The sequence below is a fragment of the Mastigoproctus giganteus genome, chromosome 5 (assembly GCF_048544385.1).
Source record: "Mastigoproctus giganteus isolate SK-2022 chromosome 5, ASM4854438v1, whole genome shotgun sequence".
NCBI classification, from domain to species: Eukaryota; Metazoa; Arthropoda; class Arachnida; order Uropygi; family Thelyphonidae; genus Mastigoproctus; species Mastigoproctus giganteus.
In genome coordinates this window covers 150440688-150455020 of record NC_143579.1, presented here as the reverse complement: position 1 = coordinate 150455020, position 14333 = coordinate 150440688, and the positions used below count along the sequence as shown (strand labels likewise).

General features: G+C 35.9%; 1 protein-coding gene across 1 annotated transcript in view; it reads left to right on the top strand.

Moving 5' to 3' along the window:
• The first annotated feature begins 1802 nt into the window (after nt 1-1802).
• Nucleotides 1803-14333, top strand: part of LOC150085765 (uncharacterized) — a 185090-nt gene continuing 172559 nt past the window's right edge. The window contains exon 1 of the mRNA XM_090374687.1: nt 1803-1958. Coding sequence (XP_090230813.1) covers nt 1803-1958 — 156 coding nt within the window. The remainder of the gene's footprint in view (nt 1959-14333) is intronic.

The following is a 14333-nucleotide window of genomic DNA, read 5'->3' as shown; positions in this document are numbered from 1 at the left end:
AATAGTACAGGCAGTTCCCGCTTTACGAGTTTTCGCTTTATGAGTTCCCGGGTTTACGATTTTTTTCCCAAAGTATCGAGTATTAACAAAATCGAAAATATGATCATTAATTGAAAAAAATTAATGTTAAACATTCATTAATACCACATTTCAAAGCACGCGAGTAGCTCTACAATACAATGTACCCCGCTTTATGATATTAAGCCGTTCCAGAGGTGCCATCCCATCATATCGCTAAAATATCGTAATGTGAACCCAATAACACATTGCTTTTTTGGTAATTCGTTACGACTTTGGAATTGAAATTTTCTCTATATAACTCTCTAAAAGGTCGTTTTTATAGTGCAAATTATATTATTTACCAATCCAAATTATTAAAATGCAGTACAATTTCATCGTTATCAGAACCTATCATATGTTCTGTTATATGAACCAAGTTTGAACGGCTTTGTGACATTTTTCTAAAGCAAACTTCTGGAGGTCCCGACCATATAACAAAAACAATTGCAGTTTCCGGTTTATTGGGTTTTTCTGTTACTGCAAGCAATTAAAAACGGGTAGTAAACTCCATGTTACTGCATTTGCGAAAATAACGTTAGCTGGAATTGTGTGGTGTTTTACGCTATTATGGCGACATGTGTTTCCCCTTTACTTCCAATCGTACAAAAAACATAAATAAATTTTCAATATCTTCTCTTCATTCCTTTTTTTTTAAAGCTTTGTAAACTTGTTACTCTGCGCAAATCGTGTTATTTGCAATTTGTGTATTCCGTTAAAAAATGCTTATGCATGCTGTCGAAATTTATAAAGAAAAGAGAAGATTATCTATGAAACAAACGCTTCTTCAAGCATTTCTGAAGAAGACGACTCCTTGTGCAACGAACCAACGAGTGCCGATCCGATTGGTGGAACAGACTTCCATATTTTGTTGTGGAAGCTAATAGCCTAAATAAATTTAAGACTGAGCTGGACAGACATTTGGAACGAATGGAAGGTTTTTTTTTGGCTGATGTTGCATAAGCTTGCTTTCTTGCATCGTATGCCTCTAGTAATGCTAATAACGAGTGTTCAAGGAGTGTGCATTTAATCGTTGATGATGAAGAATAAACATTCTTTAAAGACCCCAGGGGCTCACATCTCGTGAGTATGGGCTTGGCAAACCCAGGGTCCTGAGCTGGATATCATCATTCTTCTCTTTCTTGGTGATTCCTTTCTACTTCTGACACACTCTCTCTCTCTCTCTCTCTCAGGGTAACTCAGGGAATTTTTTTTTTTTTTTTTTGGCTGGTGCAGCATAAGCCTCAGGCTTCTTTGCATCATATGGCTAATAATAAAAATTAAAAAAAATAAAAACTTTGTAAGTCATAAATAATTTCTTTATTCTTATAATTTGCTTGATTTTACAATCTACGTTTTCAATTCTTTCGATAAATCAATAATTGTTTATATATAAACTAATTAGCTAACTAATTTCATTGTTGAGAACGTAACCCCTCTTTTTAACATTATGTCTATGAGATGTGTATTCCCGCTTTACTAATTTTCGCTTTACGAGCGCGCGCTAGGAACGAATTAACTCGTAAAGTCGGGAACTACCTGTATTTTACATTATTTGGTAACTATTATTTAATAGAGATCATAAAATCTATGATCCCATTCTACTGCCCAAATTGACATAACGATTCATCCCAACCCACTCCTGTATTATATTGTCTGCTAATAGAAACCAATAAGAAGCAGCTTGCTATTCGTCGGCTTTCATTGACCAATAATGAAGTATATAAGGTCTGCCTTGGTTCAAGATGGCAGCATGTTCAGAACAGGAGTTGGAGGAGAAATCATCAGGCGAAAGGCTTCCTCGTACTTCATTTTCTTATCAACATTCTGATTGTAATGTCGATTCCAGTCGTGTTAAGAAAATTAAGAATAGTGAAATGCCAACAAAATTGAATCATGAGGTAATACTTTTCATGAATTATAATGCGTACTTATATATGATTTGGTTTTTTTCTGAGTGAATTGAACTGGTTTATTTTACTTAGTAATTTCGCAGTTTTTGGCATTGGTTCTTTTATAATTTGCCGCAAGTGATTTTTTCGTAACAACGCATTTACAAATTTTCGTAATTAGGTTAATATTAGGAAAAGCATTTGGAAGGATAAATTACCTGAAAGCCGATTTCAGATGTTTCAACTTGCATGTCAGAGAAAATGGGGATTTTTCGTAAAGTGGAATATCCTTTACGTTTAGGAGGGCGAGGTGTTCGCTGTTCACTTGTTTGGAAAGGCCTGGATTTTGAATCTCTTTGGGGGCTGGTTAAATTCAGTGTTCTATAGTCGCTGTTAGCTGAACTATCTTAGGAGGAAGAAGTAGAATTCTTCCGTGAGTTCAGCCCGCACAACATGGAAATTGGCCGTGAGCGCACTTCTAAAGACATAATACGTGATAAAGTATACACAAGATCACATTTTTGTCGTGATTGATGTAGTCGACCCACCAAGAAAATTCATAAAAACAACAATACAATAATTAGCATTTAGTACAACTACTAAATTCACTTATAAGTTGCTTTGAAAAAACTTAATGGTAAGTGGTTATGAGGTACACATTTGTGGATTTAAACTGTCATGAGTCTTTCATTTTGTTTAATGCATATGTTTCAGATGGATACATATGCATTAAATAGAGGTTACTGTTCATCTCAGTATACAGTGGCAGACATAAAATCTGCATCACTTGTGAATTTTGCAAATAACGTGTTTTGCATTGTGGGTTGCAGAAATGCTCGAAATGCATTTGTTAGTTGGGAAATATATCTCTGTGAATGAAATCCAATTAAAATGATTAATCCTTTAATCATCTGATATACCTAATCGTCATAAATATCTTCCCAAAGGGTAAAATGCATAATTAATGGAAATATGAGAAATCATGCAAATGGCAATCATGACAACCAAACATACATTTTATTGCATTTACATGTACAAACTGAAATGACAAGTTAACGTAATAGTATTATGTACTGTAAATCAGCAAAATAAGTCCTCAATATTTTGTTATTCCTCCTTGAGCTGCAATTACAGCCTTGCAACGATCTGGCATAGAGTTAATCAACTTCTGGATATACGGTTACCCAGTTTTGTGGTACCACACGCTTACAGTGCTCTCCTGCAGCTGAATCTTACTTGTTGGCTTCTGACCAATTTTAGACAACATTATGTACCAGCAATTTTCAGTACGGTTCAAATGTGGACTGTTGCAGGGCCAGTCCAACAGTGTAATGACAGTATTTCTGAGGTATCATTGCACCTTAAGGGCGAAAAATGAGGGAAAACATTGGTGTATGTTTTAAGCCTTTAATCATTAAGTCTAAATAGCATAAAATGTACCAATTTTGCTGTGTGGCAAGTTGCTGAGTCCTGTTGAAAAATGCAGTTTTGGACATGTGTGGTGATCCTAATAACGGGTTTCAGGTACCCCTCCAAGATAGCAGTGTAGGCTTCTGCATTCACATTCCATTAATAAACTTAATTTGCCCCACCCCTTTGCTTATTATGCATCCCCAGATCATCTAGGTGGAGGGGGGGGGAAACTTTACAGTCAGGATGGAATTCCTCCAATTTTCCTTTTCCGACATATTGCTTCCCATCCAAGCCATGCAGGTTGAATTTCAATTCGTCAGAAAAGATGACGGTGTCCCATTGCTCTCTTATCAATGAAACATGCATTTTAGCCCAAGCAAGTCCTTTCTTTTTGATGCGATAGGCATGCAGACCACATTCTGAAAGCAGTCTTTGGATAATTTGTGCACTTGTTTCAACACCAGAGGCAATTTCAGAGTCTAGTTTTAGATCAAGAGCACTAGCATGGTGATTATGAAGGCATAGCCGTTTTAAATATTGATTTTGGGTAGGTGTAGTCACTCTCTGAAGGCCTGATCCAGGTCTGCTCTTCACATCACTGGTTTCACGCTTTAATTTCAACACCTGGGATACTGGTGGCAGGCTATTTTATCAGCGATAGCACTTGTAAAAAGGCCTTCCTGGGACAGAGCAATAGCTGCACTTTTTTTTTCTTGGTGTCAATTGAACATATTAAGCCATGCCACCTCTGCAAAACAGGATACTAATGTGTGTATACCCTTCCAATGCTGTATTTATAGAAACGGCTGATGCAGTAACTTGCAGTTACTGTCTGATTCAACAAAGCATTATCTGATGCAATACCTTTGCTTTGCAACAAACAAAATGACTGTAATCAAACAATATATTATACTTTTCACTACAAATGTTACTTTTTTTAAGGTGATGCAGTTTTTTTTTGTCCGCCACTGTACATGTCTTACCCCTATATTAGTTATGGCCAGGATATGTACGTGTGGTGTTGAAATTTAAATGCATCCAGTACTGCCATGCTAATTTTTAAGTTTAGGTTATTTGTAGTGAATATGCCCTTTTTTGCCATGTTTATCAGCATTAGTTTATTCATATGATGCACGAAAGCAAGCTTGTGCAGCATCAGCCAGCCGAAAAAAAAAAAAACCTTCCCATTTCATCCACCCTCTCACTCTAAATGTTTATCTAGTTCTTAAATTTATTTAAATTATCAACTTCTACAACAACAGATGGAAGTCTGTTCCCGCAATCAACTACCCGCTGGCTAAAGGGAAGCTTCCGCACATCTATTCTACAACTGTCTTTCCTCAATTTGAATCTATGCCCTTTCAGGTTCTTAGTCTGAGCAAGCGGAAGTATCCTGTCAGCATTGAGCCTGATCAAACCATTCAAGGCCTTATACACCTCAATCAGATCACCTTTCAGGTGCCTAGTCTCCAGATGCTGCAACTTGCAGAACTTTAGCCTTTTTTCGTAAGTGAACTCCTTTGTTCCTCTCACCAATCTTGTTGCCCTTCTCTGTGCTTGTTCTAGAAACTCTACATCCTCCCTAAAATGAGGCCCCGAGACTCGTACGTAGTACTCAAGGTGTGGCCTGACCATTGCCTTATATAAAGGGATAATCGCCTCCTTGTCTCTGCTAACAAAATTCGTATATATCATTGACAAAACTCCATGACCTTCTCTGGCAGCCCGTCTTCACTGCTCAGAGAACTTCGTATCTGATGGCACAATTATCCCCAGGTTTTTTTTCATTCTTCACCTCCCTTTGTGTAGTACCACACAGTTGGTATGTTTCTCCTGGGTTACTGCTACCTATATGCAGTACTTTGCATTTGACAATGTTAAATTTCATTCCATCTTCCTAATTTTTCTAGATCCTTTTATTATTATTATCCATATGATGCAAGGAAGCCTGAGGCTTATGCTGCACCAGGGGAAAAAAAAAAGTTCCCGAGTAACCCTGCGAGAGAGAGAGAGTCAAAAGTAGAAGGGAATCACCAAGAAAGAGAAGAATGATGATATCCAGCTCAGGACCCTGGGTGTGCCAAGCCCATACTCACCAGATGTGAGCCCCCGGGGTTTTGCAGAGCAAACTGTCTTTTACTATCATTAACAACCCTGCCAATCTTTGTATCATCTACAAACTTAGACATTAAGCCTGATATATCTTCATCAATAAATACACATAACAACAATGGCCCAGCACTGAAACCTGGGGGCTCCATTAATAATATTAGTCCATGTAGAGCAGTGTCCATTTATTACCACTCTCGGCAGTCTCCCATTCAACCACTCTATCATTATCTATTATCCCTTTATCCATTGCAGCAACTTGCCCTTAATGCCATAACATTGCAATTTGTAAGCAGTCTTCCATGTGCAACAGTATCAGAAACTTTCCTGAAATCCAAGTATATGATATCAAAATTATTTTTTGCATTCAGTTCCTTTGTGACCACGTGATAGTATCCAATCAAATTTGTCAGACAAGACTTCCCCTTAATAAACCCATGCTGTGTTTGAACTATTACGGCAGTCTTGTCTGTGTGATCCTGTATTGCATCTTTAACCAGTGACTCCATTATTTTCCCCGCAAAAGAAGTTAAACTAACAGGTCTATAATTATTTGTCACCCTTCGCACTGCCCTTTGTGAATTGACATTACATTTGCACATCTCCAGTCCATGGGGATATCCCCTGACTCTAAGGATGGATGGTTATGATGGAAGTTTTGAATTTGATATTAAACTAGCAGTAGTGACACTTGTCTGATAGGACCTCCCTTTAGCGAAATATCTATTGCACATTAATCAGGGTTCAAGATTTAGCAATGCCTACCATTGTACTTGTTTTATATGTGTGGTCTGAGTAGTTTTGGAAGTGATGTGTTATTGTTTTCATAGAAAAGGGGCTGACAGATTATGCACCCATTAGAATATAACTGGAGGTATCTGATGTGTCAGACTCCAAATTTTTAGTTTTATTTCTTAAATTTATTTTTTAAATTAAGCAAGAAACATATAAGATATAAGGCTAAAATGCCTCAGGCTGACTTTTTAGTTTACTGTAGAATAAGTTAGTGCAGTAGCATCATAAACCAACCAAAATTCTGCAGTGGCATCATTACAGAATGTCTCATATTGTGAATTTCTTCACGATTTTCCTATCATTATATTTCGAATAAGTAACATTTCCTGCAGCCCCAAAACAGCCACCTGGGTGGTGATACTCACTGAGAATAAGAAAAAGATCGAGAAGGCTACTTGGGAAAGTTACTGATTCAAAGTATATTGATAGAGGCAACCCATTGTCATTTCCATCACAATATGAGATGTTATATAATGATGCAACTTCACAACTTTGGATGGTTTACTGTATAGGAATGATGCTTTTGCCCTAACCTATACAACATTAAGCAAGAAATAAAAAAATTTAGGGGTTTAAAAATGTGTTTTTTACATAGTTATTTGCAATGAAACACAACTCTTTTGGTGTTCTGTCCCAGGTTCTTAGGCAAAATCACTTCTGGCTTAATTATCAGTTCAATATTAGTAGTGACTATTACTTTGCTGCTTAATTATATATATATATATATAGTCTTATTTAAGTAAGTAGTTTAATAATATTTCACACGCATTGAATTATTCCAAACAGAATTCTAAGGGGTACATCTGTAATAAGAGCATCAATTTTTGTGCAGGTAATGAATTTATAAACTTAAATAAAGACTAATGGTTTCATGTTCATATATTTAGTGTATGGATTTTTAATTTTTTCAAGCAAAGTTAAAATTTTTTTAAAAAATAACAGGTGCAAAAAATGCATTTTTAAATTTTCAATTTTTTCTTTAAAGTAAAATAGACTTAAGTATTTCAATTCATTAGTAAATGGGCAAGAATTTAAAAGGGGAAAAAAAAAAAAAATTTTTTTTTTTTTTTTTTTTTTTTTCAGAAATGAAAAGCAAAATTTTGGGATTGTGAATATTGCACCCTTATTGTTAGAATTGGAGTCACACTGTTGAAATAAAATATGGCTAACTATTGTTGTTTTGATTGTGCAATTTCTGACTTTAAATATTGCCTAATCAACTGCATTTTTACCTCAATGACCCATAGAGGCAACTTATTCCAATAATTAACTGTTGAAATAAAATATGGCTAACTATTGTTGTTTTGATTGTGCAATTTCTGACTTTAAATATTGCCTAATCAACTGCATTTTTACCTCAATGACCCATAGAGGCAACTTATTCCAATAATTAATAACTCGCTGGCTAAAAGAAAATTTTCCTGAAATCCAATCTAAACCTCTTCCCCATAATTTCAACTTTCTTTCAAATTTACTTTCACCTCAGAGCCCTATGCACCTCGGTCATTTTCTCCTCTAAGGTATCTACTTTTCAAGATCTACAGCTCACACATTTGAAGTTTTTCCTCTATAGGTGCCCTTTCACTGATCTCACCAGTCAGGTTGGTTGTGTTTGGATCTTTACAAGAGTCTTTTTAGGTGCAGTCTCTGTACTTGAACACAGTATTCCAAGTGTGATCTTACAATTGCCTTATGCAGGGGTATTATGACCTCCCTATCTATACAAGCAAATGTTTGATAAATAATCCATAGCACACCTTGAGTCCTCCTTGATGCCTTTCAGCACTGCTTGGAGAACTTCTGTCCAACTGTATCATAATTCACTCTTCCTCTACTATTGTTAGTTCAACCCCACTAAGTGTGCAAGTTACTTTTGGTTGCTATTCATGAAGTATAAGGCCTTCCATTATGCTGCATTAAATAATAGCTTCCACTTTTCTGATCATCTTTGAAGTCACTTGGAGAAGTTAAACTTGGTGTTAAGATTCTTAGCAAAGCTTATTATCTTAGTACTCACCTGTAGATCCATATTGGTTAGGGTTACATAAAGGAAAGTAAAGAGAGTCAAAGTAAAATTTGCTTGTATATGTACACATGAAAAATGTAAAAAATATCCTTATATCATTCATCAGACCTCATTAGCTATAGTAAAACATGAATTAAAAAAGAAATTTCGCAACAAATACAACTTATTACGCCAAATCCACTATTATAAATCCTTGTTAAAGAGGAAAGTGTCACAAGATGCATGGGTTAATTTTATAGAACAAAATAACACACAAATTACTGCCATCCAACACATAGTAAACCAAAGGCATAATAAAAAATGGGACACACTCACATGCAGGACACATAAACCCCAACCAACATCAGTCATGAACCTTTCTTCGAAACCCTTCACACCTACACAATTATCTGCACTTGAATATGGGTTCAATTTTTCTATTAACAATAATCACTACCCCATAAAAGACAGTATAATAGAGCTCCAAACAAAACTAGAGAACCACCCTGATAAGAATCGATTAATGCATGAAACAAATTGGATCATAAATTCAAATATCAAAACACATCCCAACATGAATACACAACAGTTAATGAGCCTTCAAAAATTCCGGAAAGACATTGTCATTCAGAAGGCAGATAAAGGTGACACGATAGTAATTCTAGACAAATCTACATACATCAAAAAAATCCAAGAGATTCTTTCTGATGAGGACGCCTATAAAATAGATAATGCATATACAATCACTAGAATAAAAAATCAATATGACAATCTTCTTAGACGGCTTAGAGCTCAAAAAGAAATTGATCTACATACCTTACAAAACATAGGTATTCGAAACAACATTCTACCACATATATTTTGGGCAATCAAACTACATAAAATAAATCGCCCATTACGGCCCATAATTTCATTCAAGAAATCAGCTTTTGCCCACTTATCAGCTTTTCTCGTAAAAATAATATCACTATTAATGAGATTCTCAGAATTTAGAATACACAATACTAATCAGGCATACGAGAAAATTAACTCCACTAGTGTATCAGACAGAGACACACTAGCATCCTATGACGTATCACTTTTTACTAACGTAAACGTCGATTACACACTACAAAAATTGCGGGAGTTATTGACCATAGATTCTACACTAAAAGATCACATGTCCCTAAACATCAACAGTATCCTAGAATTAACTAGCCTTTTAGTTAGGGCAATACATTTTCGGTTTGGGAATGAAATATACGAACAAGTATATGGCCTTCCAATGGGTTTGGGACATTTCGGCCCCACTTTCATAAATTTGTCTTGCTACCATTGAAAACCAAATACTTAAACCCTTTCCTTCTAAGATTAAATTATTCATGTGATATGCAGATGACGTATTAGTTATAAGCAATAAAACCACCATCGATGAACTCCTACAAAAATTTAATTCCATCCACAACAGACTAAAATATACTTTGGAACTAGAAGAAGATAATATTAATTTTTTTTAGTTTTTTGAAGATAGTATTAATTTTTTAAATCTGACCATATATAAATCTGATAAACTCAAAACGCTAACATACAAGAAAAAGACACATACAGGGAAATTCCTACATTTTCATTCCCACCCCCCTACAACACAAAAAAATCAGTATTATACAACCAAGTCTACAATGCAATTAAATACAATCATTCACAGGAAGATTTGACTGCAGAACTACTATACCTAACAAAAACCTTTATAGCTAGAAAATACCCCAAACAGTTAATTCAAGAAACCATATTAGCTGTAAAAGAAAAAATTAATAATCCTTGCATTGATAACATTAGTACTGATCATACACAAAATAAAATAGTCACACTTCCGTATCATAGCCAACTTGCACCTCAGCTCCGGAATATTTTTAGAGGGACAAACATTACACTGATTTTTTTCATCATAATAAACTAAGTACTTTTTTCAGCAAATACAGGGAAACATATATATGCAATATTCAAGACAAACAATATAATATACCTTATAAAATGCCAATCTGGATGTAATGCATGCTACATAGGTAGCACCACCACAAAATATGGAACTTCCAGAACAGCCAACACAAGAGCATACTATCATTATAATAGTTTCAAATCAGACCAACCAGGAACTGAACTCAGTCAGCACGTACACTCTTTTAATCATGATCCATTAATAGATAATGTAATTACACTAACTAAATTTAAATCGAATTATAAGATATTCCAGTACGAAGCCCTAGCTGTAGAATGGTTCCGCCAAAATAGATCTTACAAAATTTTAAACACTAAATTACCCACGAATCTATCACCAGTATGGCAGCTCACAAGAATCAAATTTCCATGCATTTAACGTAATGTATCCTGGGTACTACGATACTATAAATCAACACTTACACCTCATGTCATTCACCAACTGATGACGAGAACATCAAAATTTTCTCGTCTAGCTCTTGGTTTTTCAACATGCAAATCTTCTTCATATAATTTTATAAATGACAACTGGGAAAAAGTGGTGCACTTCCTCTTCCTAGAGACATGTTTTTAAATTAATTAATCTATTAATATAATTGGAAACTTTTACTCTCTTTACTTTCTTTTATGTAAATTTAATCCTAACCAATATGGATCTAGAGGTGAGTACTAAGATAATAAGCTTTGCTAAGAATCTTAATAGATAATCAACAGCTGTAAAATCAAGCTTCCAGCTGTAAAATTAGTCATCGTTACACTTGGTGTTAATAATTAACTACTCAACCAATCTTGATATCATTTATAAATTTTGACATCATGTCCTCTATTCCTTCAATGTCATTTAAGAAAATGAAAAATAAGAGTGGTCCCAGTACCGATCCTTTAGGGAACTCCATTTCTTACATTGGTCCAACCTGAAGAATAACCATTAATTACAAACATCAGTCTCCTCCCTGTAGCCATCCTGCAATCCCTCTAAGCATTTTCCATGCGATGCCATTCATCTTCCATCTTATACAGTAACCTCTCATGTGTGACTGAGTGAAATGGTTTGCTACAATCTAAGTTAAAAATGTCAAGGTTATTTCCTACATCCAGCTCACAAGTGACTCTAAAAACACCGTACCAGGCTAGTTAAATATGATTTTTCCCTTTATAAAATTATGCTGTTTCCTTCAGAATACCATTTCTGTGTAAATGATAATGTAATGCACTCTTTATCATTGCTTCCATGATTTTGCCTACTACTAAATGGGTAACTACCAGTTGGTAGTTATCCATTTCACTCTTGTAGCTACTTTTATTAAATATTGATACATTGGCACTTCTCTAAACCAAGGGGATAACTCCTGAGTCTAGTGATGGCCTCATAATTAACTTCAATGGTTCAGTTCACTGTCTTGCCACCTTCATCAAAATTACCAGGTATATCATCAACTCCAGGAGCCTTACTTGCTTTTAGGCCTGCAATTTTAATATCTTCATGGTGAGGAGAAATTATTCACTCGAACAATTTCTTCTCGCCATGTAGGGTCTCTGTTCTATAAATATTACTGCAAAGTATCTGTTGAATTCATTCACATCAGCAGGGTTGACTAATTTTCCTGCATCCATTATGCAAGGGGTCTGATCTGATTTGCTCCCTTTTTTGCAGTATTCATCTACAAAAAAACTCCTTGTTCTCCTTCTTTGCTCTTTTAGCCAGTGATATCTCATCTGTCTTTGTTAGCCTAACATTTCCTGTGGTATTGTTACAGATCAGTTTGTGACTATTATAGGCTTCAGGGCAATTTACAGTATTTTCTGCTCTTTTAAACTGCTAGTTCATTATTCATTCATCTTGGAATCCTTGTATTTTCTTAATGATATATACTCTCTCTAGCCATTTGTTACTATAGAATTTGAAGTTATACCATAATTTAATTTTTTCACACTGTGCTGTTTTTCCAGTTGGTAGAAGCCCCGTAGCATCTTAAGTTTTCATAATCTCTTTTCCTGAAGTTGAAAGCTGTTCCTTAGCCTTTAATAACTGCTAACTCTCTACTCATCATCCAGCTTAGAACTCCATCATCACTACTGGCTAATGGTTCCTGTACTGTCAGCCCTACGATGTCATCTGGTTAATGAGAGATGATCAGATGTAGAATACTTATTTCTGTAGTACTTTCCCTAGCGTGTGTCAATATGAATTACAGTCATCGAGTTAATTTAAATTTTGTTCACCATGGTTGAGTCCCTCCCACTTGTTCTTGTCAGTTATTTGCAAATTGAAATCACCCATAATAAGAGATTAACACTTGCTTGCCCATTCCATTTCTGTATTGAGGCTCTTATTCATAAACTTTTGGGAAGTTTTTAGGAAGCCTTCAGGGATTTAATTTTGGAGGCTACTAGGCTTTTCGTTCCAACTAAGAGATACTGTTTAAGGTTTAGGCCTAAATGGATGTCAGATGAACTAATGAGGCTTGTGGCAGAGGATAAAAATGTATGGGATGCATATAAAGTATCGAGTGACACAGAAGCCTATGGCAGATATAAACTAGTCTGTAATCAAGTCACAAAGGAGATTAGGCAGGGGAAGGCAGATTATGAGAAAACCTTGGCAAAGGATGCAAAGAAAAACAGCAGAGTTCTTTACTTATGTAAACTCTAGAAGGAAAGGGATGAATCAGATTGAATCACTTAACATAGATGAGTTGACTATTGATGATCATGCTCAGGTAGCTGATAAACTGAATGAATATTTTGCATCTACATTCATACATAAGGAGTTATTCAATGAGGGGAGGTCAGAAGTTTATCAAACTCTAACAGGGAGTTAAGTGATTTTGTAATAACTGAGAGCAAAGTGGAGGAGAAATGGTTGAAGTTAAACATAAAAAAAGGCACCTGGGGGTGGATGGGATCTATCCGGTTATATTAAAGGAGGCAGCAAAGGAAGTAAGCAAACCTTTAGACATAATTACGAGAGCTTCCTTGGACTCAGGGGAGGTCCCCATGGACTGGAGGTGTGCAAATGTATCATCAATTCACAAAGGGGGGTTCAAAACGTGACATAGATAACTATAGATCTGTTAGTTTAACTTGTGGAAAATAATGGAATCACTGGTTAAAGAAGCATTGCAGGATCATCTAGACAAGGCTGCAGTAATAGTTGAGACACAGCATGGGTTTGTTAAAGAGAGATCTTGTCTGACCAATTTGATTGGATACTATGATGTGGTCACAAAGGAACTGAATGCCAAAAATAATTTTGATATCATATACTTGGATTTCAGAAAAGCTTTTGATACTGTTGCACCTGGAAGACTGCTGTACAAATTGGAGAGGTATGCTCACCCTCATTAAGGGTGAGTTGTTATAATGGATAAAGGGATGGTTGAGTGAGAGACGACAGTGGTAATCAATGGATGCTGCTCTTCGTGGACAAATATTATTAGATGAGTTCCCCAGGGTTTGGTGTAGGGCCCATTGTTGTTTTGTATATTTATCAGTGATATTGATGAAAGTAGATCAGGTTTAATGGCCAAGTTTGCAGATAATACAAAGGTTGGCAGGGTTGTTAACGACAGTAAAGACAGTATACTACTCCAACTGGATCTAGATAAGATGGACAAATGTGCTGAAAAGTGGCAACTGAAGTTTAACATTGACAGATGCAAAGTACTGCATATGGGTAGCAATAACCAAAGAGAAACCGAAAAAGACCTGGGGGGTAATTGTGCAGTCAAATATGAAGTTTGCTGAGCAGTGCAGAGAAGCAGGTCATGGTGTCTTGTCATATAGAATGATAGAAAATGTCATATAGAATGATATATAGAATATTGCTAGCAGGGACAGGGAGGTGATTATCCCGTTATACAAGGCAGTGATAAGGCCACACCTAAAGTCTGGAGGCCTCATTTCAGGATGGATGTAGAAGTTGCTAGAACGAGTACAAAGAAGGGCAGCAAGATTGGTGAGGGGGAACAAAGGGGTGCTCTTACCAAGAAAGGCTTAATTTCTGCAAATTGCAGCACCTGGAGAGTAGGCACCTGCAAGGTGATCTGATTGAGGTGTGTAAGGCCTTGAGTGGGTTGAGCAAGCTG